Source organism: Bubalus kerabau, chromosome 5 (genome assembly GCF_029407905.1).
Source record: "Bubalus kerabau isolate K-KA32 ecotype Philippines breed swamp buffalo chromosome 5, PCC_UOA_SB_1v2, whole genome shotgun sequence".
In the NCBI taxonomy this organism is placed as follows: domain Eukaryota; kingdom Metazoa; phylum Chordata; class Mammalia; order Artiodactyla; family Bovidae; genus Bubalus; species Bubalus kerabau.
This window is the reverse complement of record NC_073628.1, coordinates 66,850,808-66,878,468: the sequence shown is the minus strand read 5'-3', so window position 1 is coordinate 66,878,468 and position 27,661 is coordinate 66,850,808. Positions and strand designations below refer to the sequence as shown.

At 37.3% G+C, this 27,661-nt stretch overlaps 1 protein-coding gene across 1 annotated transcript; it reads left to right on the top strand.

The window, feature by feature from the left end:
* The first annotated feature begins 1,953 nt into the window (after positions 1-1,953).
* On the top strand, positions 1,954-27,661 carry RGS21 (regulator of G protein signaling 21). Its single transcript, XM_055581844.1, has 4 exons — positions 1,954-1,964; positions 6,278-6,354; positions 10,305-10,471; positions 27,458-27,661. Exons 1-4 carry the CDS (start codon positions 1,954-1,956, stop codon positions 27,659-27,661), a joined length of 459 nt encoding a protein of 152 aa, XP_055437819.1.

Here is a 27,661-nt window from a genome sequence, read left to right as displayed (position 1 = left end):
ACCAGGCCCATCTCGCTGACCTAGAATCATCAACCTCCGTTTGCCATGTAGGATAACACACCCACAGGTTTCAGGCTACAGGGACATGAACCTCTTTGGGGGGCCATCATTCAGCCTGGCACACTGGGCATGAGCTCTGATGACAGAGTCTGAGTCCCCTGAAACTAAGAGCTGTTGATAATTAGATGTCCTAGCAACACCAACACGACAATCTTCTCTCTAGGCGTATGGAACACAGTTAAGAATCATTTAGCTTAAGAAGACAAGTTTATTTACTCACCTGCTCATTTTATTATGAACTTTCAGGTTGGTAAATAAAATTCAATTCTGTTCTTCCTGAGCAATTAAAAGAAGTTTGAAAAGCATAGGAAGTACATATTAAAAAACAATTTATGTGTGTGGGAGGAGTTATGAGAAGGAGTATACTTGCAATTGCATTGAACTCAAAACAAATTTCATTTTTTTAAGTTTTACTGTAAAATTAGTCTATTCCTGCCTCTTATTTCTTGTAGACTTAGCATGGTTTTTACCATGAGGATCTTTACATTTGGACAGCTTATTTTTCTAAAATGTACTACATTCAAGGCATATGTTTATATACTTTATAAGTTAGTACTTCATTATCCCCCTTCAGCAAAACAACAAGCCTAAATATGTTTAATGATTCTGTTTTTGCATCTCATAAGAACATTACTTAATGGTGCTTGAATTAACCAAATGAATGGAGCTAACTGATGGCTTCCTTTCTTAATGATACTGACTTTTTAGGTCATTGCTTCTGCTTTTCTTGGTCTCATTAGCCCAGGGCCACTTGCCTAGGGAGTGTCCTCTGGCATTTCTGTAGATCAATGAAACAGGGATGTTTCCATGCTAACTCAGGGACAAGCAATTTTTCTGCCATCTTCTGACTCCTATTTCTTCCACCCTGAAAACTGTCAATCTTTCAGGAGTGTTTAATTTACATTAAGGGTCATAAATATACACTGGTAGAATTTTACTACCAAAGAACTCTGTCATATTGGCATAAAAGCTTGATGAAACATGGGGTTATAGGTACAAAATTTCAACTACAAATAAAAATACCAATATAAGTCCTTTACCTTGAAAAATATATTCAGCTATTATTATCTCAAACATCAGCATTGCATAAAGAAATACTGGCACAGAATGCCTTGAGTTTCATGGTAAAATAAATTGACAAATGTATGTTATTAAACTATAACAAATGCACAATTTTTTCAAAAGTGTGATGCCTTGTGCTAGAATATTTTAGTTCATGAATAAGATTGGAAAAATCCTTAAGCACGTATACTTAACATAAGAGTATTAAAAAAAAAAGTCTTTCTCAGACTTTGAGAACCGAAGAAGAGAAACAAAATGACTTTTTAGTCAGATTAAAGACCTAAAGGTATACACAACTATGCTGCTAAATCGCTTCAGTCGTGTCTGAGGCTGTAGGATCCCATAGAGGGCAACCCACCAGGCTCCCCAATCCCTGGGATTCTCCAAGCAAGAACACTGGAGTGGGTTGCCTTTCCTTCTCCAATGTATGAAAGTGAAAAGTGAAAGTGAAGTCGTCTATATGTTTTTTCCTGAGTTGATTTAACCTCATGTGAACAATAGTTGTCTTGGAAATGAATGTATATGAACTTTAGAAACCAAACTTCCAAATGGAATTTGTTCCAATTATGCTACAGACTGGAGGAAATGCCACATTTATTCAAAGAGTTATTTGTTACTTAGAAGTTTAAGTGTTCTGACCAGTGAAAAGTTAACAACAAAATGAAACAAAGCTGAGGACAGCTTGATTTAAAGAATGTCAGTTTGTGACCCAGGGGATAGCTATTTGCATACTAATTGTACTGTTCCTGCTGTCGCATTCCCTTCAGCTGGAAGATCAGTCAGAAAGAGAAATTTGGCATCATCTGTGACACTCAGACAGTGGAACAAAAAATGCCGGTGAAGTGAGTTGCTGTTTAAAGTTCTTTTTATCTCAGATGTACAAATGAAAACACTTGAGTCTCCATGAGTCTCGATGTTGCGTTTCTCTCATTTATTATAAATATGTTAATTGTTGTCTTCCCTCCTGATTTATACTTTTTTCTCCTTTCTCAACTGATTTTCCCTTCTTTTCTAAAATCTGCCCACAGTGCATGTGTTTACAGTTAATTCTTTATATTTACTAAGATAAGGCAAGCTTAGAAAGTGGAGAAAACCCACTGTCTTTATGTGAGGCTCTCCCAAATTATTCGATCTTCAGGTTAAAGACCTAAGATATACACAATCCTAGCAAAAATTATTCGCTGTTGCAACATGGACTGAGAAACTTGAACACAGGTATATCTGTTGATAAGGCAGCAGCTGTCATTTCCTGAAGCACCCGGCTCCTTGTGTGAATCTCCCGCTTGCTAATTGAGTGTGGACAGCTCAGTTGCTGGAGCCCACATTTTTTTTTAATGGAATACAACAGGTTCTAACGGGCACCATTAGCAAGATAACTGGTAGCTTTCACACAGTTCCCATCTGGCCTGACTCTACTCTGGACGCGTAATATGAGGACTGCTGGCCTTAATGGCACTCACATAAGGAAGGAAATCAGCCCAAACCCCATGAAATGCTAAGTGTGATTCTGGTTCCAGATACACAAGTGAAATTTTCATGGCAAGTCATACACACACACAAGTTACCCTGACCATGCATCACAATTTTACAGGAAATATATGCACACACACAAAGGAGAAGAGCTGGACAAAAGCTTTGTAAAGTTGCAACTAAAACACAAATAAAAGAGAAAAAAAGAAAACTAAGAGAGTCAGAAAGGAAAGAGGGAGGGAGGGAAATGTACAATGTCCATTTATTTACGGTACCGCATGTCAAGTAAGTTCTACCCAGTCAGTATGTTCTGAAGCCAGCCACCCTCTTTATCTCCCAATTTTAATTCAATAGATTTTTCTTAACATTTGTATAGTTACATTTCTAAAAATTTAAAACCTATGTGTCAGTCACATCTAAAATAAGAAAGGTCTTATTTTGGTTTGACAGCATACAAAACTGAAGAATCACTGTCTTCTGAAAAACTTTCTACTGAGCAGAAATTAAAATTTAACTATGTAGAGAAAATATTTGCTGTGACAGGTAATAAATCCTATTATAGGAAAAGCACTCTAAAATTTATTTGACATATTATATGTGTTCCAAAATGTGAACAAAGTATATAACCATATGTATATTCACTCATCTATGCCAAGAAGAATTGTGAAAAGAGTCTGTGTATTTGAAACACAAAAATACACCTGTGTTTGAACTCTAACTGCCCATTAATATATGTGTGATATTACACCAGTTATTCACATCCCTTCTTCTTACTCATCGATAACATGAAATTAAAACAGACTGTCATTTTCAAGATTAAATAAGGTAAAGTATGTGACATGTTTAGCACAATATGATATAGACTGTAAGCATTTGGTACATTGTTATGCATTTTCGTGCTATTATAAAAATTGTCTTTCAGTTTATTCACATATAGCAATAAATTACTCTTCCACAGAATTACATATAATCAGCCCCCAATTTTTTATTTGGACAGCAAATTAACATTGTTTCTTAAAATAATGAATCTGAAAAGCATTGCCTTACAACCAACCCTTCTATTCTATCAGGTTTGAAACTGAACCTTTAAGTCAAATTTGAACTCTTAGAAAATAGTGAGCTGAGGGCATTCCAGGCACAATCACACACAGCAGCGGGTATTTATTCAGAGAGCTGAAGGACAACTTCTTTCCTTTATAACATCCTAGTATCTCTAATTCTATTGTCACTAATATTCTATACCTATAGAATACCTATATTTTAGCATAATCTCTCTAATTCAACACATAAGGAATTTTCTTTTGTTCTTGGTTCTACACCAGCTCCAAGACTTTGCTCTCTTTTTCCTGTTTTTACAGTTTCCCTACCTTTATGATGATAATAAGAATAGCTAACACTTATTTGAATAATTCCATTCTAAAAAAGACTCTTTTACATTCCAACCAGCACTTCACTGAATATTCCTTTTGCTTTTGGCTTAAGCAAATTCTGGCTCTCCCTAAAGGACACGGTTTGCTTTGATAACTTCAAAATGGATGTTGTCCATCCCTATAGTTTCACTCACTTGGGGTTGACAGAGAGGTCCCTGGTTTGTTGCTGCCCAGTGAAGCTTTTGCATCACTTCTCTTTCCTCATCCAAAACACACTTTGAAGCTAATAAAATTCAGCTACACCTTTACTAACCTTCTCATCACTGCCATCTACTAGCATCTTAAAAGTCACTGCACTTCTTCTACTGAAGGCTTTAAGGCCTGCCACTGTTTGGGGCTTGGCCATTCAGTCATTATTTGTTTATACATCCAAGACATATTTTTCGAACCAGACACACTGCTCTCCATGCTGGACAATACTATTTTTTTCCTGTCATTGTACAACTTACAAACAAATGGGGGAGTACATATTCATCCCTGAATGATTCTGCCTAGAGTTTACTTCTCAGGGTTTTCTTTGATGACTGTTCCTTATTTAAAATGAATGTACTTTGCAGCCAGACTGGAGATCAAATCTCCTTTCTGCCCTCTTCATTAACACACATTCCACAGGCACTAAGGAGAAATTTGAGTACCACGTTAACCACCAAATTTCAATCTACAAATACAGACAACATTTTAAACATGTGCATTTTAAGTGATCATATGATAATTTTAACACCAGGGAAGCCTAGCGTGCTGCAGTCCATGGGGTCACAAAAAGTCGGACGCGACTGACAGAATGAACTGAACTGCTAGAATTCCTAAAATTTGATAGAACTAATGTTGGACTCATATGAAATATAACATGATCATTTTAGAGCAATAGTTTTTATAATGCACACAAGCTCTTCTACGTAAAATTAGATCTTATATAGGGTCCCCTTCTCCATTTACGAAAGATGAGAACTGAAAATGCCCATTTGAATGAAAGAAAACCATTTCAAAATGGCTTCACAGGAAACCCTGTGTCCCCAAGATTTAGTAGATTAAGGGAGAAAGGAAAATCAGTTGCCTGTCATTGAGGAAAAAGTAAAAGAAATGGCAGATAGGAAATCCAAGTACTGGGCGATATCAGCCTGTGCTCCCTGTCACCCAGCCTCCCTGTGTGGCCTCTGAGTACAGACATTACCATCTGAGAATATAACTACAACAGCAGGAGAGAGAAGAGCAATGCAAACTGGGGCAAATCACACAAAGTAATAAAATGTAAAACCACAGGGACTGCATCACACATATTTAAGATTAGTCACCTTGATATGCAAATATAAATTTTATAAGAATGACTGGATGTGCGACTATCAATCTTTTTAATAGAAACCTTCAATTAGATCATTCCTTTCCATAGCTAATAAGTAATTTGCACATCACAGCTACATCATCCAAGATTTTTCTTCTGGGTAGCAGATGTTTTCTATGGATGGGGGCTTATTTCATTAGGATCTTTGCTTATTAAGGGGAATAATGCATGATATGTTTACATCTCAGAAAGTTTATATTGGAAACTTGATTTATTATTTCTACATCACATCCCCCAAAGTATACCCTCTTCAGAAGACTTAAGTCAATAAATTTTTTGACTGCTTTGGAAAAGATATTACTCTGTCCTGACAGATACCTAGATTTGAATAAATCAACCCAGATGGAAGCATACCTTTAAAGAGAAATGAAGGCTGTCTCAAAATGGGGTAAAGACTCCTTAAAATACTATAAATAAACATTTTCAAGATCATCCCACATTAAAAAATCTTTAAAACTGTAAAGAAACTTAAGATGCATAATTATGAAATGGACAATTTTGTATACTGTGAAACTTAGAAAATAGTTCATTCATCACTATTGCTATAGTGATAACTCTTCAGGAACAGACTAGTGTAACCCACGTAAATTAACAATTAATATAGTTGAGATTAAATTCACTAGGCTCCACAGAGCAATGAGCAACCTCTCTTGTACCTTCATTAGAAACCAAGAATTTGCAAATATGATCAATACTGTTGGTTAGAACAGTAAATAATTTGCTGGTGTCAAATCACATTCCCCTTTCTTTGCTATTGCTGTCCACTGTGGAAAATATTATATATCCTTGTTCACCTTTTGTAGCTTAATTAGTGATGCAAAGCTCATTTAAATGATATAATTCAACAAATACACATAACTCAAATATTACTATAGATTACAGGAGAAAAAGATCACAATGCTATGGTCAAGGGTAGATGTTGTTTCCACAGGTCACCAACTACAGAAACAGTGGCGTGGTCTGAAAATATGGACACACTTTTAACCAATCAAGGTAAGATCCAAATGATAACAGGTCTAAAAATGCAAGGATTAAAATCAAATCAATAAATTCTGGAAGTTGTAGACATGTTATAAACAATGAGTTTGATCAATATGTGAAGTATAAGATTCCCCAAAGTCTTATAAACTTATACAGGCCCAAAGTTTAAATGGAATTAGATTGAGTCTAAATGGTATGGCAAAACCAATACAATATTGTAATTAGCCTCCAATTAAAATACATAATTTTAAATTTAAAAATTTTTAAATAAATAAATAAATGAAGATTATAGAAATTACAGACATTAAAAGAACAAGAAAATTCCAAATAGAAAGGAAGTGATAAAGTTGTCTTAGTCTCATTATCATTTGATGTATATCAAATACTGGAGTGCATAGCTATCCCCTTCTCCAGGGAATCTTCCCAACCCAGGGATTGAACCCAGGTCTCCCACATTGCAAGTGGATTCTTTACCATCTGAGCCACCACAGAAGCCCAAGAATACTGGAGTGGGTAGCCTATCCCTTCTCCAGGGGATCTTCCCAAAGCAGGAGTAGAATCAGGGTCTGCTGCATTGTAGGCAGATTCTTTACCAGCTGAGCTACCAGGGAAGCCAGTCTCATTATCATTTGATATATATCATGACTATTATTCAGAGAAGGCGATGGCACCCCACTTCATTATTCTTGCCTGGAAAATCCCATGGACGGAGGAGCCTGGTAGGCTGCAGTCCATGGGGTCGCTAAGAGTCAGACACGACTGAGCGACTTCACTTTCACTTTTCACTTTCATGCATTGGAGAAGGAAATGGAAACCCACTCCAGTATTCTTGCTTGGAGGATCCCTGGGACGGCAGGGCCTGGTGGACTGCACAGAGTCGGACACAACTCTTGCGACTTAGCAGCAGCAGCAGCAGCATGACTATTATTGTTGCAAATTAAAACATACAAACTATTGAAAAGTTGAAAATTTAAATAAATTGATTGTTTCTTCAGGCTAAAATAAAGTATTTAATCCAACTAAGTTATTCTTACTTTAGAGAATACAAAAATATATTTGAATATATTTGTATATATATATAAATATGTACATTGTGGATATATACTTGTAATTAAAATGATGGCTTAATAAAGTGAGTTTGGTCAATTATAAATAAAACATCCCAGAATTTAATATAAAACAGTCATATACAAAGATATCTAGAATTCTGCTTTTGCTGTACAAACCTGCTTTACAGCATTTCTGTCTCATACAGGATAGAAATGATGCTACAAGAGACATACATAGAAAATATATAAATGTAGTGTTTGTTCTAATCAAATGGCATTTCCACTTTAAATTTATAAAGTAAATATCAGAATATTAGAAATGCTTGAAACATGATAAATCTGAATATGTTCTTCATGGCTGTTTGGTTTTTTTTTTTTCGTAAAAACAATTTGATTTAGATGAAATTACACTATCATTTTATGATTCTTAAATAACTAATTCCTAAAGTATAGACGGAAGATCCTGGTGGGCTACAGTCCATGGGGTTGCAGAGTCTGACATGACCAAGCACACATGCACACATACTTTGGGCTTCCCAGGTGACACAGTGGTAAGGAATCTGTCTGCCAATGCAGGAGACACAAGAGTCTCAGGTTCGATCCCTGGGTAGGGAAGATCCCCTGGAGTAAGAAATGACAAATTCCATAGACAGAGGAGCCTGGCAGGCTACAGTCCATGGGGTCGCAAAGAGTCAGACACTACACACACACACAAAGCACAGACATAAAATAACCCGTCAAAACCCTAGAATCCAACTAAGAACATATATTAAAGCCATACGGAATTTCATTTCTGTAAGTTTCAAGCGCATGTTTCTTTTTTCCTTAAATACATGACAAGCGGGACAGATCAGGTTTGCTAACACCCTGGGGAAGGTGTCTCTGCAGGTGGGGGATTGGCCTCCGCAGTAGTGCAGACAGAGGCATGAAGGTTATAGATGAAGGCAGACGCACCGTCCTGCAGATATCCTGGCATTTTGTACCTTATGCCCACAGAAAGTACAAAAGTCATAGATTCATCAGCAAAGCTGTTTGGATTTTGCTTTTCTAAAACCAGAAAAATATCTCCCATGCTTTTCAATGCTTTAAACAGATGACCCACCATATTACCTGCTTGTTTGGTAACTTGATGATACGCCTTGCACATACTGAGCAGAGATATTAGTGTGGCTTCTGCCACCTGCTCCTGACATATTCCACTCCTCAGCCCCCGTCACACTTACCCATAACTATTCCCTCACACAGAGGGACCCTCAGATAATATATGGCTGTGGCTGTGGTCATTCTAAAGTCACTTGACGACCTGTGAACTTTCAAATTGTATGTATATAATAGATGAGTGATTCAATGATTGTCTATGCAAGGAAGAGATAACTAGCCCCAATGTTACCTGTTTATTCTGTTCCTATGTGTCCAAACAGAGCAATGGGAGGAAAAAAGGAGGAGTGACTGTTAGTTCAGTGTCTCTCTTCATGAATATGGCAGGAGGGGAGAGAATAATAATTTTTTTTTAGATCTCTAACTTCCCATCTCTCTGGGATGTATTTAGATAACCCATATTGCAAAATACTTTCATATGCCTTAATGACACACATATAAAATAGTGCCAGACATGCTTCTGCAATATTCTTTCAGTATTATTAAAGTATATACTTTATTTTATAAAATAGATTTTTTAGTATAAATTCTATTTAGACCTCTCAAATTCATCACTGTTTGGACCAAACTCACGGAAAATTTTAATTGTGTTACTAAGAGGATTTTTATAAACCAAATTTGTGTCACAGAAGCTTCTCTAATGTATTTTCTAAACACAAGACATGTGCAATTGAATTTTTATAGTGCTCACATATTAACAACTTTCACACTCTGCAATATTTATACTGAGAATTTTAATTGGTATCTGATAATCTTTTGCAATGACCTGTTATTTCAACTCTACTTCGAATCATTAAAAATAAAATTGTTATGTTTAGTTTTAATCCAGGCTTCTAGATAATCACCTTGTTCCATGAAGACCTTTTCTATACTAACCTTCACTTTCCTTCCAACCTGCAGCAACCAACAAACAACTAACTTAGGCCCCTTTCCATACATGTTTCTCTGATACTTATTTTTTGGTAGTTAATTTCTCCTTACTTTGCAACCTGAAGAGTCAGCCCTCTAGCACATAGTTAGGGAGGAGTGGCTTTGAGCCAGGCTGAGGGGCCCCCTTGGCAGGTGTAGGAGAAAACCACCAATGTATTGGAAGGCGAATCCTCTGAAGGACAAACGTGCCAATGGGTGATTCCTCCTCTAAGACGCACAGTCTCACTGAAGCGCAGACACTGCCATAGGAAGGTACCAACTGAAACTAACACAAACTGAAAGGCCTGCTTAGTTCAGGCAACTGCAGGAATTTGATAATAATCTTTCTAACCTGGTACCTCAGTAGAGGCCCACTCGTAACCATCCTTGGCTGTAAAAGATTTAGAAACATTGCCTTCTCAAAGGAGTTCTAGGTGTGCCAAAGAAGATTCTGGGGCACATTTTATATGAGGAAACTAGAGAAAAGAGTCTAAACAGGTGGTCAGAAACTTAAACATTTATGAACAAGAATAATAAATGTTTAAATGTGGCTGAAAATAAGACAGTGAGAAGAGCTGGAACGTACAGGAATCCTAGCATTTCTGGTTGTTGTTCAATTTTTTTAAAGTGCTAATATTAGAAAAATAGATTGAATATTTTACATCGATGACTACTGATCCAAAATCAAGCTTTCTAAAGTTAAAAACTAAAATGTATAAATGCTATATTTGAGCGATGATAAATATTTGCCACTGAATCCTCAAATGCTTTCACTAAACAATGTATACAATTGGTCATATGACTGCACTGTGTGATGCACAAACGTTTTCCTCATGTATTTTATAGCTGGTCTAGATGCTTTTCGAACATTCCTAAAATCAGAGTTTAGTGAAGAAAATGTTGAGTTCTGGCTTGCCTGTGAAGACTTTAAGAAAACAGAAAGTGCAGAAAAAATTGCTTCCAAAGCCAGGATGATTTATTCTGAATTCATTGAAGCCGATGCCCCCAAAGAGGTGAGTGAAATATTCCACAACAGTGAATATTTATCCACTTATCCACTAACACATCTGCTCCCAATTGAAGGACACTAAGTCCACCTCAAGGGAAATTAAATTGTCACCATGTCTTCAAACAGAAGATGTCCGTAAATTTGAACAGAAGTTCCTTACAGTGATCCTCTGGCACTGATTCACTAAATAGTTTCTAGCACTCTCTATGTGCTTCAGTGTTTCTATTTTCTGAGCACAACAAGCAGGCTCTTAAAAAGCAGTCTAATGTTCCCAATTAAACAGCTCTACAGAAATCCTACTTAGGCGTGCTTCTGGATTTCAAATTCAGTTTCATTTTTCCTTTTGTAAGCACAGGGGTCAATTTGGAATAGAACTCTTGAATACAATTTTTAAAATAAAAAAAGATACATACATGAACTTAAAACCTACTGTTTTAAGTTCAAAATCCAAATTCGTAATATTTAATGTTCTGGAGGCCCACATCACGGCATATAATAATGCCTTACCTTCTCAAAGAGGGGGTTGCTTGACTTTATTTCCTTCATGGCTGTTGGGCTGCACCTCGCAGGCTTGCAGAGACATCCATGGTTCAGTGAACGTGGGAGCATACACGTCTGAAGTAGGGTCCTGGAGCCACACACCATGGTTTGGGGTGGACAGTGGAAGGAACATGGAGGCAGACTTCACTGCAGAGGATGCGGAGGAATGGGAAGGCTACTAGTTAATGGGGAAATGACTGACATCGGATTGGCTTTTGGGTTACCAGGGAAACCAGCAGAGGGTCAGGGCCCTCTGAGCACCTTCTTGGGGCAGAGGTCTTCCCTTATTCAACTATCAAAGGGCGTCATTCTGTCCTAAAGATTAAAGCAGTCATTATCTGGGCCTGAGGGGCAAACATACAGATGTTTACTGACTAAGGTCCATCCTGTGAGTGGGCTGTAGGGAACTAGGAACTGCTCCAGGAGCAGGGAGTGAACAGGGAGTGAGCAAACAGCCATCCTGCATGGGCAGATCACCGTGGTGAAAATAAGCCACAGGTGTGCGGGTGGCCTGGTCCTACAACAGTAAAAATGAGCCAGGGTATGTCTCAAGTGGTCAGATCCCACCTGTGCTGCATTAAGATCAGGAAAATAGAAAAGGCCTTACAGGAAAACCTGGAAGGACTTTGAGAAGAGCCCCTCAAAAATGTTTTATGTGTATACCATCTCATTTATAATTGATTTAATTTCCAGAACCAAATGATGATCATCTCTGCTGCATCCCCTTAATGTTTAACTTTAAAGTTTAAACTATTTACATTTTAAAACTGCTGTAATCCCTCACTGATTATAACATCTAAGCAGAGAGTTTTAATGCTTAAGCAGCAAACGGGAATCTATAGCCACTAGCACCAAACATAAACCACCTACGTCATCTCTCCTAACAGAGTTGAAATACTGATACCCTCCCAAGTGACAGCTACTTTATGTTCTAATTCAAAATTTAAATTCATGGTATGAGACGTTATTGTACTAATGAGGACAGAGGACAGCAAAGATGATATGCAAAGTTTTTTTTTTTAATCTATGGCATAAAGTTGCTGTATCAATAGTTCAAGTTTTAGATGGACATTAATTACTGAAGCATATGTTGGTATAGTAAAATTTTGCTGACATATGAACCACTGAAGCTTAGAGTGGAATTCAAAGGGGGAAAGAAAAAGTAACTTAACTCCTGTGGAGCTATTTCAACGTTTATTTCCCAGTCACTATCTAAGAATCAATAAATGAGTCCAGAAAAATTTAAATGTAGTGTATAAGATTTGTCAAGTTGATTAATGTGTCATTCCCTAAAAGGCTTTGAAATCAACTCTAAAGGTAATCTATTTATTATTGGTTTGAAAGCCACATTTATTTTTCTTCATGAATCTGTCTGCTTAATGATTATTTTAAGTTTTTTAAATATTATATATGAAAAATCTTACATTAATACTAAAGAAATGTAATCTTTTAATTACAGCTGAACTCAAAGTTATATAATAAATTATCAATTTGGATAAAATAGTTTTATTTTCCTAATCTTTCCTGCCAAAATAAATTAATATGGTAATAATTTAAAAGAATAGTACAGTTATTGTTTTAGGATACAAAGCTTTCATACTTATTTTATAATTTGTCCATCTAGTTAATTTTATAGCTGTTTTACAAATCACAGATTATATTGTCTCAAACCATCTAAAAATATTATTATTGGATATAACAAAATTCTCATTGAAGATGAAGTGTATATATACAGTTGAAACAGCCATCATCTTTCCTATTATTTGCCATTAATTATTTCCAATTCAAATTAACTAAAGGGCATTTGTCTCTTACATACCAATTTCAGTCTTCAGCATATCTTGCTATATAGCCCATCAATTATATATTATATAATACAAGTATTAGTATGAGTCATTAAATGGAAATTTTTTGAGAGTCTGTTCCCACAATGAACAATCTGTTCCCACAATGAAGTCACACAGTAGAAGGGGAGATTGACATGTGATAAAACCAGTCAAATACACAATAGGCAACAAATAAGTTGAATCATTTAAAGCTTGTTATTAGCAGTGTGCGGAAGAGCAATGAAGCCTATCCAGAGATTTACAGGATGGATTTGTAGGCTGGTTCACATATGAAAACTATGTCATATTTATCAAGAGAGCAAATGAAGAAAGTACTTCAGACTGAGGGCACAGTGTACAGCATAAATGTACAGAACTCCCTAGAGTTTTCCAGAAATCACAAGCATTTTGATATCACTAATGAGAAGCAGTGGGATAAGGCTGGACAGGCTTATGGAGGTTGGAAAATATCATTTTCATAAGTAGAAAATTAATGCAAGAATGAGATTCATATGAAAGCATTCTTCATTTTTCAATATTCAATTACAGTTGTAAAACTGTCTTGCATAAAGAAATCAAAATTATAACCAATTTCCTTGGTAGAAAACCCTAAAATAGAGAACAATGACAAGGTCACATCATCCAGATGTCTATTAAGTCCCATTTACTTTCTTTTCAACTTTTCATGTCTTTATTTCTTCATCTGTAAAATTGCTAGCATGACAATAATTTTTAATTGATGCAATTAGACAGTTTACCATCAGACCATTTACTAACAATCCCTGTCTGTAAATGGATGTTACTAATGGTTCTTCATTTCCTATTCTAATAGGCAAAACTGCACAGAAAAACAACTTTCAGGTCTCTATGAGAGATGATAATTGCAGGAAACTTTATGCCCTCTCCCTCAGAGTTTTATCATCTCTTTGGTTTTCTACACTAATTGTGTGATGTAGTAGAAAATCTAAAGGTTAGAGACACAGACTCAAATCTTGTAATCTTGTGTTGACCTATTCATCCCTCTAAGCCTCACTTTCCTCATCTAAAAACGTAGCTGTGAAAAAGGACACAGCAGTCATATAGGTTAGATGAAAATGGTGAATGAGATAGCATATCTAGGGTTTGCAACAGGCAGAACAGTCTTTAAGAAGTTTTAATTCCTTTTTTTCTTTACACAAGTCACTATAAGTGCTACTGACTCTACCCCAAAACATTAACTAACTTCTAAGACCATCTGAGGACAAGCCACTTTGAATGACTTGATAAATGTATACATGAAAGTGAAAGTGTTAGTCACTCAGTTGTATCCGATTCTTTGCAACCCCAGGAACTATAGCCCGCCAGGCTTCTCTGTCCATGGAATTCTCCAGGCAAGAATACTGGAGTGGGTAGCCATTCCCTTCTCCGGGGGATCTTCCTGACCCAGGGATTGAACCTGGGTCTCCTACACTAAAGGCAGATTCTTTATTGTCTGAGCCACCAAGTAAGCCCCTAAATGTATACATTTGTGTGTGTGTGTGTATGAACACAAATTAGAAAAACACATTAGCAAATCATGAGTTTCAGGTAGAAATATCTACTAACTGAATGGATTATACCTAGATATTTTCAGAAGATATTCAAGGGGAAATAAAAGTGTGAGTCAGATATTTCTAAGTAGTCTGAAAATGATAAAATTATTAGATAAGCAATATATATTTTAAAGTGTCCTTACTCCGCACACAGTAAGAACTCGAATGTGGCTAAGAAAAAAAAAAAATTCTTAACATTGTATTTATTCTTCCTTCAATTTGGACCATTAATTTCATAATATTTTAAAAATTTCAAACAATATTTGGTTTCAGAAGAATGTAAATCTTAAAAAAAATTAAAATAGTATGAGCCATCCAGCAAACCCAAGATACTGACATATTTTAAATATTTATGTTTTATTTCTGTCATTTATGAATTATGTTTGTATCCTCTCTTATATTAATAAGAAAATTGGTCAAGATGGAAAATATGTGATTAAAGAGAAAACTGTTTATGTTGATTGTCATTCTGTGAGATTAGAAAATATTCCCAATTATACCACACTGTGATGTTTAAAAATTATATAAATTCAAATTCAAATTATGACCAATCTGGGAGCAAATACATTGGCAGTCTTTTAAGTAAAAAAAAAAAATTACAAAAAATTTAATTCTTAAATGTATTTATTAACTGTGAAGACATCATAACCCATTAAAGAGACAAAACTATCATCATAAAGGAAAAGAATCTTAATGCGTTATGCAGGAGACTTTTAAAATATCTGTGTCTGGATGTTTTGCTTTTAATTTTTATTGTAGCACAGTGTTATTTGGTGACTCTTATTTCATATCAATAAATGCTTATTCTGTGCCTACAATTAACCACCATAAGATAAATTCCTTCCATGGAAGGGAAGTTGGGTCTAAGCAAGAGAACACATAATAAACACAGAAGTACAATGCAATGTGTTGTGGAAATGAGGTAGCTTGATAAGGAAATGCAAGAAAATAGAATAAATTGAAACTATGGTTTGGCTCAAAAGAAACAGTCAGTCTAGTTGGGTTAAAAAATTAGATTTCTAGAACCAGGAAAAAACAGCAAAGCAACAAATGATTAAGTGGAAAAATTTTTAAAACAGATGAAATTGTTTGCATTATATCTATTTTTAGGATTTTTATTTTTCTTTCCTGTTTCTTTTGGTGGGGGGCACACAATGCAGCATGCAGGATCTTAGTTCCCTGACCAGGTATCAAATCTGTGCCCTGTGCACTGGGCGTGTAGAGCCTTAACCACTGGACCACCAGGGAAGTTTTTGTTGTTCAGTTGCTCAGTCGTGTCCCAGTTTTTGCAACCCAATGGACTGCAGCATGTCAGGCTTCCCTGTCCTTCATTATCTCCTGGAGTCTGCTAAAATTCACGTCCATTGAGTCAGTGATGCCATCCAACCATCTCATTCTCTGTCATTCCCTTCTCCTTCTGTCTTCAATCTTTCCCACCATCAGGGACTTTTCCAATGAGTCACCTCTTCGCAATTGGTGACCCAAGTATTGGAACTTCAGCTTCAGCATCAGTCCTTCCAATGAATATTCAGGGTTGATGTCTTTCAGGATTGACTGGTCTAATCTCCTTGCTGTCTAAGGGACTCTCAAGAGTTTTCTCTAACACCACAGTTTGAAAGCATCAATTCTTTGGTGCTCAGTCTTCTTTATGGTCTAACTTTCTCATCCATACGTGACTACTGGAAAAACCATAGCTTTGACTAGATGGACCTTTGTCAGCAAAGTGATGTCTCTGTTTTTTAATATGCTGTCTAGGTTTATTATAGCTTTTCTTCCAAGGAGCAAGTGTCTTTTAATTTTATGGCTGCATTCACCATCTGCAGTGGTTTTGGAGCCCAAGAAAATAAAGTCTGTCATTGTTTCCAGTTTCTCTCTATTTGCCATGAAGTGATGGGATTGGATGCCATGATCTTCATTTTTGGAATGTTGAGTTTAAGCCAGCTTTTTCACTCTCCTCTTTCACGCTCATCAAGAGGCTCTTCAGTTCCTCTTCACTTTCTGCCATAAGGGTGGTATCATCTGCATATCTGAGGTTATTGATAGTTCTCCCAGCAATCTTGATTCCAGTTTGTGCTTCATCCAGTCTGGCATTTCGCATGATATGCTCTGCACATAAGTTAAATAAGCAGGGTGACAGTATAAAGCCTTGATGTACTCCTTTCCCAATTTTGAACCAGTGCATTGTTCCATGTCTGGTTCTGAAGGGACATTGTTATAAAGGTTCTAAATGGTCAGGGAAGTCCTTGTATTATATCTAAAAGTTGATAATGATTGAATAGTACTGAGGAAGGATATTGAGATAAGGCCTTCTTCATTTATTTTTGGCTATGCTGGGTCTTCACTTCTGTACAGGCTCTTGTCTAGTTTTGGCGTGATGGGGATTGCTCTCTGGTTGTGGTGTGTGGGCTTCTCACTGTGGTGGCTTCTCTTGCTGCAGAGCACAGGCTGGATGTCACGTGGGTTTCAGTACTTGTTGTGCAAGGGCTTAGTTTCTCTGAGGCATGAAGAATCTCCCCAGATCATGAATCAAACCTGTCTCCTGCATTGGCAGGAGGATTATTTACCTCCGAGCCACCAGAGAAACCATGCCTTTATTTTAAATAAGATTAATTTTGAGGATTCCTTGGCGGTCCAGTGGTTAGGACTCTGCACTCTCACTGCCGAGGGCTTGGGGTTGGAGCTCTGATCAGGGAACTAAAATCCCACAAGCCACACGGTACACCCCACACACACAAAAATAAGGTTAGTTTTATAATCCTGAGGGAAAAGATAGACCTCTGAATTCTTGGCAGAGAGAAACCCATGGCACTATAGGCATTTCTTGATATTCTCAAAATGCCAGTTTTGTATCCTCCATTTTATATTCCTATTTTCTCAAAACGGTAAAGAATCTGCCTGCAATGTGGGAAACCTGGGTTCAATCCCTGGGTTGGGAGGATCTCTTGGAGAAGGGAAAGGCAACCCACTCTAGCATTCTTGCCCAGAAAATCCCATGAACAGAGGAGCCTGGTGAGTTACAGTCCGTGGGGTCGCAAAGAGCTCGGCACGACCAGGCAAGTAACACTTTTCTCTTTGCATTTTTAAGTGTTACTTCCACAATGAGCTGATGCTATGTTGAGTCTTGGTCCTGACCCACAAGTTGCTGCTTGTCAACAGTGCCCCCGAACTATAGAATCACCGCCAGATATAATATTTGCTTATTTATTAATTTCCTAAGTTTTTGTACACTAATCAATAGTTAGTGGTCTGTTACATACCAAGCACCATGCTGATGCAGCTATGAAAAAAGGCCGAGTCTCTGAATAAATCAAGCTAACCATATTGGTGGGAAGACTCTAGTTTAAAAAAAAAAAATTAGAATAAACTTTCAGGGATGTTGTGATAGGGAAATACATGTGATGTGGTCACTGTAACTGGAAAAGTCCAACTCTAAGGGATCGGGAAACGTGTCTCAAAGGAAGTAATTAGTGAGCTTTGATTAGAGATGTGAATACAGAAGGAAATAAGACAACATGGAAGGATGGAAGGATGATAGGAGAGGAAACGGAAGAAGAGTCTAGCAGGGCACCAGCTGGTGCCTAGAAGGCTGGCCCAGTAGAGGAAGAAGCCTAGTTCTGGGTGCCTCCAAGCAGAAGTGGAGCCAAGAGCATGTTCTGAATCCTAGTGATTTCTGCATCTTTGTTTATTTCCTCTTCAACTCAAGGGATCTCTTAAAAAGGAAGAGAGAGAGTGACAGAGAGAGACAGAGAAAAAGAAAGAAGAGGACGGGGAGGAGGAGGAAGAAAGGAAGAAAAGCAGAGATAAAGAAACTCTAAGCCGCACACTCGCCCAGGGCTTTTATGTGGACTATCTGACTCGATCACAAGCACTCTGTCTTAGGTACTACAATCATCCACCTTGTACAGGTGAAAAATGAACTGAGGCTTGGACAGAAAAATGATGAGTCCTGCAGTCACTAAGATTCACAGATCATAAGGAGAGAGGTCTTCTGCCCTTGCTTTTACATTTTAATTTCCTTCCTCTAGATCTTATTTTAAATGTTCTACTTATTTTAAATGTTCATGACACAGCCTGGGAACCTTGATGTTTACACTAAAGGTGAAAGCAGAAAACTATCTCGTCACATAGAGTCTATCTTCCTTTCTGTCAGAAGCTGTATTTCTCTTCTCATATTCTCTCTATTTTGTATAACTTCTTAAACTGTAAAGCAAAAAAAAAGTCTCAGGAGCATCTCATTTAATAGCCTGTGGTATCATTTTGGCCCTCTGAAAAAATGACTACTGCCTTTCAACTCTAAAACAAAACACTCTTTGAATTTGCACATATCCCTGTCCCACTTAATCTTGGATTAGCATGTCGGGGTTCCTCACGGAAACCTGTCCATCTTATTCTCTGTCGCCTGCTCCAGATAGCACTTGCTGCGTACATCTATTTTTAGCAATCCGTATTCCTCAAGCTTTTATACATTGATTGCATACGTTTGATTTTTTTTTTTTTTTCATTTCTCTTGTCCAATTTAAGGTGTCAGTGCTGCCTCCCAACTCATGTCATTTATTTCTGTCCTTAAAACCAACTGTGACAAAGGATACACTCGTGTGCAGAATGGATTCCCTCTTGATGTTATAAACTTGGCTATTCTCAACTTTCATAGTAACCCTTGAGACTATACCTCAGGATATTCATGTGCCTTTAATGATGCCAAAAACGAAGTAATACTAGAGGTGTTAACGGTGATTAAACAGAATTATGTAGCCAAAAACATGATTATAGGCAACTTTAATTTGAATAGTAATTTTTAAGCACTGCTGTGAATGAGGTTGAGGAGGCTGCCTGCCCCATTTGAGTAAGGCGCTTTCCATATGCATGCACACACCCTTTGCATAATGACCATCTCCTGCTACACTATACATTCTAAATGAGGGAAAGGCAATCTCATTTGAATGCGAGAGCTCGACTGAAAACTTTTCATTCAAATTATGTAAAAATATATAAAGCACAGTCTAGGGTCACAGGAAAGCCAAAAGGTACAGTTTCAAATGCATTCTTCCTGCTAAAATAATTTGTTGGAAGCCAAAAGAAGTTAAAACTGCTGTCATAGAAAAGAGGAATTGGCTTGCATAACGCAGTTATCAAAATCACCTGAGCATTAAACGATCCCTAGCTCATTATAATAAAATTGTTTTTTAAACAACAGTGCAAACCAGAGGCACTCATTTTAATGCAATGGATTGTTGTCAATGTCAGCTGTGTCAAGGCCTTTTCAAAAATGACAGGATTTAAAAGTCGCTAAACAGTTGCGATGACATCTCAGCTGTCATTCTGTGAGAATCATAAGCCTATGTCTTGTTTTCTGAGATTGGCAGTGCAGCAGTCTCAGAGAGCTAAGATAATTCGTGACCTTTGGAAAAATAAGCAAATTAAATGTCTTTCTCAGCATCCTTGAAACTTGAGTGTATCCATAGAAACAAAATGCAGTGACTATTCCCATGAGTAAATAATATAGATATACCTCTCTTTATTTCATCAATCGATATGCCATTCAGCCCCTGCTCTGGACCTACTAATCTGAGCTGCTCAGCTGAGTCTAAGCTTCACCCCAAGGTCCAAGCAGCTCAGGACGGCCTCAGGTCCACACAGTTGGGAGGCCTGCATCTCTAGAGGGTTACCTCCTGTCAGGGTGCCTGCTTTCAATCTACTCCAATCTCAATATCTCCTCTGTGCTTACTTTTTGAGATGGAAATTGATACAACTTTGCCAAAAATCAAACGAGATGAGTGCACAATTGGAGATGCAGTTGGCAGACATGAGCCTCAAAGTGATCATATTAAAGGAATGTATGTATCAAAATATATGCTAGGCTGAATATTTTCACTTTTGTCTTGATACTAAAATTTCAGGGGACTCAAGAAGAAAAGACAGGGCGCTGTGGGTAGACTGCACTCAAACCTTATTCAGACCGACTCCTTGGGACCATTTAATGACACATATCACCCTCTTAACTGAAATATTAACTTCAGTTGGCTTCCTGTACTTAATTTCTTCCTCTCTTACTGACAATTCTTCGCCAATTTCTTATACTGTTCCTACCTATAGCCCAGCACATACTATCTTGAGGGGAGGTGGTTGTCATCTGTTTTCTGCCTGCATTTACTCCCCAGGGGATTTCTTCCAGTCTCTGGCTCTAAAAGGGCATCTCACACTTCACTACAAATCTGAGTCCTTATTTTCTCCTCAAACTTTTCTCTGAGTCTCTCTGTCTCAGTGAATGGCAATTCCATTCTTTTTGCTCTGGCTGAATAATTGATACTCCTCCTTGGTTCTTCTCTTCAGCGCCATATCCAATCCATTGACACTTTGTCGTCTCATTCTTCAGAATATTTCTAAAATCCAGTCATTCCAAAAAATGTTGTTGCTTATCCCAGTTCATAAATATTCAGTTGCAGGCTTCATCTACTCTACATTCTAAGTATCTCTGAAATCTATACATTTCCCTCCATTCTCTGTGAAATGACCCAGCCTAATCCTCCATGACTAACCACCTGAATTTCTGGTATAACTTACTAATTTTTCTGCCCTTTATCCACAACTAATCATTATATCACATAGCAGCCAGTAATATGTTTTTTCAAGCACATGTGTTTACATTACTTAAAAATCTTCTTGTTGCTTTCAAGTTAATTAAAAATTATTTAAGAAGACCTATAAAAGTCTATGTGATATAGACCTTCATGCCTTTTCAGGCTGTTGCCCCTTTCACTCTGAAAACCTACTGGGCTTTTTCCAGTTTTCCCTCCATGGCCAAGTGCCTTCCATAATCTTCTATACTCATAATAATACCTTGATGATCAATTTACAACCTCATTTCCTTTAGAAAGACTTTTTTTTTTTTAAGAAGGTAGCTTCTTTCCTTTGGATTATTTTCTCAAAATCTGTCTTCTTGATTGACTCTCAATTATTTTTATATGGTCAGATCTTAGCACAATTCCTAAGTAACCATTCAATGAAATAATTTAAATGAATAAATTATAGAAATTTACTATAAAACAACCACTTTTTCAGATGAGGTCTTTTTTTATTAAAGAAAAATAGGGATAATAATACTATCCATCTTATAGGTATGTGTGTGTGACATACAGTAGCCATATAAAGACAGCACAACAGTGGTAATATTTGATGAATATTAACTATTATTATTTACAGTTAAAGTAATCTTCTTTAAATATCCTTAGGATTATTTTAGAGATAATGTCATTGCTTAAATATTTTTAAACAGGAGATGACAAAGTCACCAAGGAAAATAATCCAAGGAGAGAAGACTGGGCATGGAACTTAGATGATGTCTGACTCCTCTGCTCATATGTTGAGGGACAGGTAGAGAAAAAAGAATCAGGGAAGAAATAGGGAAAGATAGCAGCTAGAAGACAGGTTAATTCCATGCCACAAACTACTGAATTCCCTTTATAGTGACAAATTTTCTCCTCTGATTATCAGACTGAATACTTAATATTGACAGAAGCCACTGTGTCCAAACCTGTTTAAGCAAGAAATCAAATTTCTTAGGATTTTTAAATCAAAATAATGTATGATGATAAGGAAATCATAGTGACACTCTTTCTGTAATCAAGGAAGGGTTCTTGGAGGATATTCAACTTTAGCTAAATCATAAAGGGTTGAGGATAATCTGTACAGAATAAAGTTGTGGAGGAGAGAGGGACTTTAGATGGTAAAGCAGCATAAACAAGAGCTTTAGAAAGAAAATTCACTCTGGGAACAGAAAGTAGATGAACTTCTGTTCATCTCTGGATGTCACCAAAGATAAGTAGGAGGTAGTTTCAAAACAACATTTGAAGCCCAGGTATGAGGAAGCTCAAATGCAAGGGTAAGATGTTTAAATTTTATATTATAGAAACTAATGGTTGTCGATTGAACATTCATACAATGAAAGTGATGTTTTGGTGAAATTGAAAGATGATGTGAAAGTGCTGCACTCAATATGCCAGCAAATTTGGAAAACTCAGCCGTGGCCACAGGACTGGAAAAGGTCAGTTTTCATTCCAATCCCAAAGAAAGGCAATGCCAAAGAATGTTCAAACTATCAGACAATTGCACTCATCTCACATGCTAGTAAAGTAATGCTCAAAATTCTCCAAGCCAGGCTTCAGCAATATGTGAACTGTGAACTTCCAGTTGTTCAAGCTGGTTTTAGAAAAGGCAGAGGAACCAGAGACCAAATTGCCAACATCCGCTGGATTATCGAAAAAGCAAGAGAGTTCCAGAAAAACATCTATTTCTGCTTTATTGACTATGCCAAAGCCTTTGACTGTGTGGATCACAATAAACTCTGGAAAATTCTAAAAGAGATGGGAATACCAGACAACCTGACCTGCCTCTTGAGAAATTTGTATGCAGGTCAGGAAGCAACAGTTAGAATTGGACATGGAACAACAGACTGGTTCCAAATAGGAAAAGGAGTACGTCAAGGCTGAATATTGTCACCCTGCTTATTTAACTTCTATGCAGAGTACATCATGAGAAATGCTGGGCTGGAAGAAGCACAAGCTGGAATCAAGATTTCCAGGAGAAAAATCAATAACCTCAGATATGCAGATGACACCACCCTTATGGAAGAAAGTGAAGAAGAACTAAAAAGCCTCTTGATGAAGGTGAAAGAGGAGAGTGAAAAAGTTGGCTTAAAACTCAGCATTCAAAAAACTAAGATCATGCATCCAGTCCCATCACGTCATGGCAAATAGATGGGGAAACAAGGGAAACAGTGACAGACTTTATTTTCTTGGGCTCCAAAATCACTGCAGATGGTGACTGCAACCATGAAATTAAAAGATGTTTGCTACTTGGAAGAAAAGCTATGACTAACCTAGACAGCATATTAAAAAGCAGAGACATTACTTTGCCAGGAAAGGTCCGTCTAGTTAAAACTATGGTTTTTCCAGTAGTCACGTATGGATGTGCGAGTTGAAATATAAAGAAAGCTGAGCACCAAAGAATTGATGCTTTTGAACTGTGGTATTGGAGAAGACTCTTGAGAGTCCCTTGGACTGCAAGGAGATCCAACCAAGTCAATCCTAAAGGAAATCAACCCTAAATATTGATTGGAAGGACTGATGCTGAAGCTGAAGCTCCAATACTTTGGCCACCTGATGTGAAGAACTGACTCATTTGAAAAGCCCCTGATGCTGGGAAAGACTGAAGGCAGGAGGAGAAGGGGATGACAGAGGATGAGACGGTTAGATGGCATCACCGACACTATGGACATGAGTTTGAGCGAGCTCTGGGAGTTGGTGAAGGACAGGGAAGCCTGGGGTGCTGCAGTCCATGGGGTCGCAAAGAGTTGGACACGACTGAGGACTGAACTGAAGGAGTGATAAATAAAAAGAGCATTGTGAAATTACAAAGAAAAGGTGAATTAGGAAAGTTCTATATATAGATAGATAGAGAAATAGAGAGATCAGAGGGAAAAAAGATTTGTCAGAGATGATTCTTAAGTTTCCAGCTTGAACAACTTGGAGAAAAATAATGACATTTATAAAAACATGTGGGTGTGATATTTTGTCACTGACATTAAAATGAATTGCCAAGACACATCTTCCTAAGATTACTGATTATCTCCTGGGAACAGTGTCTCTGCTCATCACTTAGATATCTATAACTGATGTTGGCAGCTTATTGGTAGGAAAACAGGCAAATCAGAAAAGTGAGAAGGGCAAGTCAGACGTACAAACTTAGTATATTTGGACAAATAATATTAATTATCAGTGATATATTGAAATGAATATTTCTGCTTAAAATGCTACCGTGATTTTTAACAAATGTAGAAGCCTTTTTCACTTTATTTACACAACACACATGTATTGAATCCTTACACTGTGCAAGGCATAGTGAGGGATAGGCAAAATGTAAATATAATGTAAGTAACACAAAGTCCCTTCACAGGTCAGAAAAGGTGAACCTTACAAGGTAGATGTTATTTGAATGTAACTTTAAGGACTTCCCTGGTGGCTCAGACAGTAAAAGCGTCTGCTTGTATGCAGGGGACCTGGGTTCAATTCCTGGGTCAGAAAGATCCCCTGGAGAAGGAAATGGCAATCCACTCCAGTACTCTTGCCTGGAAAATCCCATGGACGGAGGAGCCTGGTAGGCTTCAGTCCACAGGGTCTCAAAGAGTCGGACACCACTGAGTGACTTCACTTTTTCACTTTAAGGACATAAGAGCTTCCCTGGTAGCTCAGATGATAGAGTCTTCTTCCAGTGCAGGAAACACAGATTCCATCCCTCAGTTGGGAAGATCCCCTGGAGAAGAGAATGGCTATCCACTCCAGTATTCTTGCCTGGAGAATTCCATGGACAGAGGTGACAGTCCACGGGGTCACAAAGAGTCGGACACAACAGAGTAACTTTCACTTTAAGGACATAAAAGACTGTGAAAGACTTAGATGAGGAGTGGGTTTCAGCTAGCCTGGGATGGTCAGGGAAAATATTCATTGGTAATAATGTACATGAATTTGAGCAAATTCTGGGAGATAGTAGAAGACAGAGAAGCCTGGAATACTGCAGTCCAGGGAGTTACAAGGATTCAGATACTACTTAGCGACTGAACAACAACAGCAACAAAATATAAGAAATTTGAGGGTAAGAGTCTACCTTGGTGGTGACACAGGTCACACAGAGAGGAGAAAAAGTATATAGGTTTGGACCATATTGTATTGGTCATGAATGCCAAGCTCAGGGCTTTGGGCATTTTAAATAGGGAATAAGGAGCTATTGCAGGCATTCCGTTCTGAATGAAATAACAAGGCAGCACTCTGCACACACTGTCCCTGCTATCAGTGAAAACTCAGCCAATGAATGAATGCCTAAAGGAGTTATCTTGGGATATTTACCATTATGGGGGATATAAAGTTAAACAAATTGCAGATGACACCATTGAAGAATTAACAGTGCATTTAAAGAGGAAATGGGCAATCTATATTCTCATACCCTAGCAACACAAGATAGGATATGAAAAAGATTCCACTATATGTTGAGAAACTCCTACAGAATCTTGATAATACCCACTACTCTTTATTCTCACTACGGAAATCAGGAACTATACCGGATTCATAGCATGATATCATGTCATCTCCCTGTTCAAAAACCCTTCAGTGTCTTCCCACTGCTTCTAGTAGAAAGATAGGAACCCTTTACCACAGCAGATAAATCCTACAAGACTTGACCTGTACCTCCTCTGCCAATCTCCCCACAGGAACTTTATCACCCGCTGCACCCCCACCACACAAACACAGAGGCTCTTCAGAACATCACCGATTTGATCTTGCCTTGGGGACTCTGAATTTTTTTTTTTTTTTTGGCCAGAAACCTTCTTCCTCAGATTCTTAGAGAACTGGTTCCTTCTCATTCTTTAAGTGTAAATCTAAAATAACACTGTAGAGAAAATACATAGTACTTTCTCCAAATATAGAAAGCATCTTGTAATCAATGATTATATGGATCATCTCATTTTAATTTTTGTAACAACTCTATCAAGAATGACTGGGCTTAAAGATGAAAAATAGCTTGGTAACCCAGGTCACTAAGGTCATAAGCATCAGAGTACAGATTGGAAAACTATCCTATAATCTTACTACTACTCCACACCATCTTTCTGTGTAAAGAAGCAGAAACTGATTATAGATTTTGAAGCCTTGGAGGACTTTGCAGAATTTCATCTGGAACTTTGATGAAGGAACTGAGAGGATGATCAAAGAAATAAAAACAAGGTGTAATCTGAATCCCCAAGTAGCTGAAATCCCTAAGAAAGAAAATATCAGTGAGCAAATAGCAGCCTTTGATGATTCTTTTCAAAATATATTTTTTTCTTTTTTCTTTTTACTAGAATAATAATATTGAAATAATTTGATATTACTTATCTCATTTAGCCCTTAAAAGACTTTAAGACGTTATCATTATCCTTTTTTACACTATGGAAATAGAAAGTTGAAGGAAACTGTAAAACTTGCTTTACTCATGTGAACAGCAAGTAAGTAGCTAAGACATTTGATTGAAGGTCTGTCTGCCTATCTTTTAACTGCAATGAACATAAATTGTCATTTATAGTTTTTCACCAGACCCCCAATTTTTAGCATTTTACAGTCTCCCTCATTTTGCCAAGAGACATAATTCTATGCAACAAATAATTTTGACTGCCTATTATAGCAGTAGCAGCACCTGCCTTTGGTGAGCTTTGAGTTTTAAGATTCACCTCTCTTTGATAATTCACGAATATTTTCAGTTTAAGTGAAAAAACTTGGAATAGAAATTTTCTGCTTCTCAGAAAGCATCCTGGAAATGGGTAGAACTGGACAAGAATTTCCATGAGGTTTGGGGCATTTGTGTATTTGCAGGTGTGTCGTGTTGCAGTATCATAGATCTCTATTAGACCTTGCTGAGAATGCTTACTTGCGGTAGTGCTAAGGGGGCAAGAATGTACATATGCACATCTGCACGCGTGTGTGTACATCCCATGGGAGGTGTGGTGTTCTGTGAACAGGGGTAGAGTGTGAGTTGGTCCATTTTGGCAAACAAAAAAAAAAAACACAATTTAGGATGAAAAGCAACATTATGAGAAACAACACCAGGAGCTATGGAGAATGGGAATGTGCTGGTGAAGGCCAGTTTAGTAAATTCTAATTACTGCTCTGCCTATAGAAGAACATTTCAGGTATTAAGGCCAAAGTACTAGAAAGAAATAAAAGATGGTAAGCAAAAAGAATGTGAAGTCATAAAAAATCTTATATGCATCTCCTTTGTCATTTTTTATAATCTCAAAATAAGGTTTGACCTCTGTTTGCTGTCAATGCCAACCCTCTCAACCTAGGTAAAGTAATTAAACCAGGCATGTGTTCTGCATTTCAGAAAATGAACATGTGACCTTTCTGTTGTTTTGCATAAGATTAACTTGATGCTTAAAAAAATTCAGATCATATGTGGATCTCCCATCTGTATAGACCATGCAGTCTTTGTGAAACTAGTCTAATGTGATGCAATTTATTTCCACAGATTAACATTGACTTCAGTACCAGGGACCTCATCTCAAAGAATATTGCAGAACCAACTCTCAAATGTTTTGATGAAGCTCAGAAGTTAATCTATAGTCTGATGGCCAAGGATTCTTTTCCTCGATTTCTAAAGTCAGAGATTTATAAGAAACTGGTAAATAGCAAAGAGATTGGAAATCATAAAAAATGGCTCCCTTTCTTGTAA

What these genes read in the sequence shown, in the direction of transcription:
- RGS21 (XM_055581844.1), top strand. An exon ending in CACACTTTTAACCAATCAAG is followed by an intron (nt 6,355 to 10,304) that starts GTAAGATCCAAA and finishes TGTATTTTATAG; the next exon opens with CTGGTCTAGATGCTTTTCGA. An exon ending in AAGCCGATGCCCCCAAAGAG is followed by an intron (nt 10,472 to 27,457) that starts GTGAGTGAAATA and finishes TTATTTCCACAG; the next exon opens with ATTAACATTGACTTCAGTAC.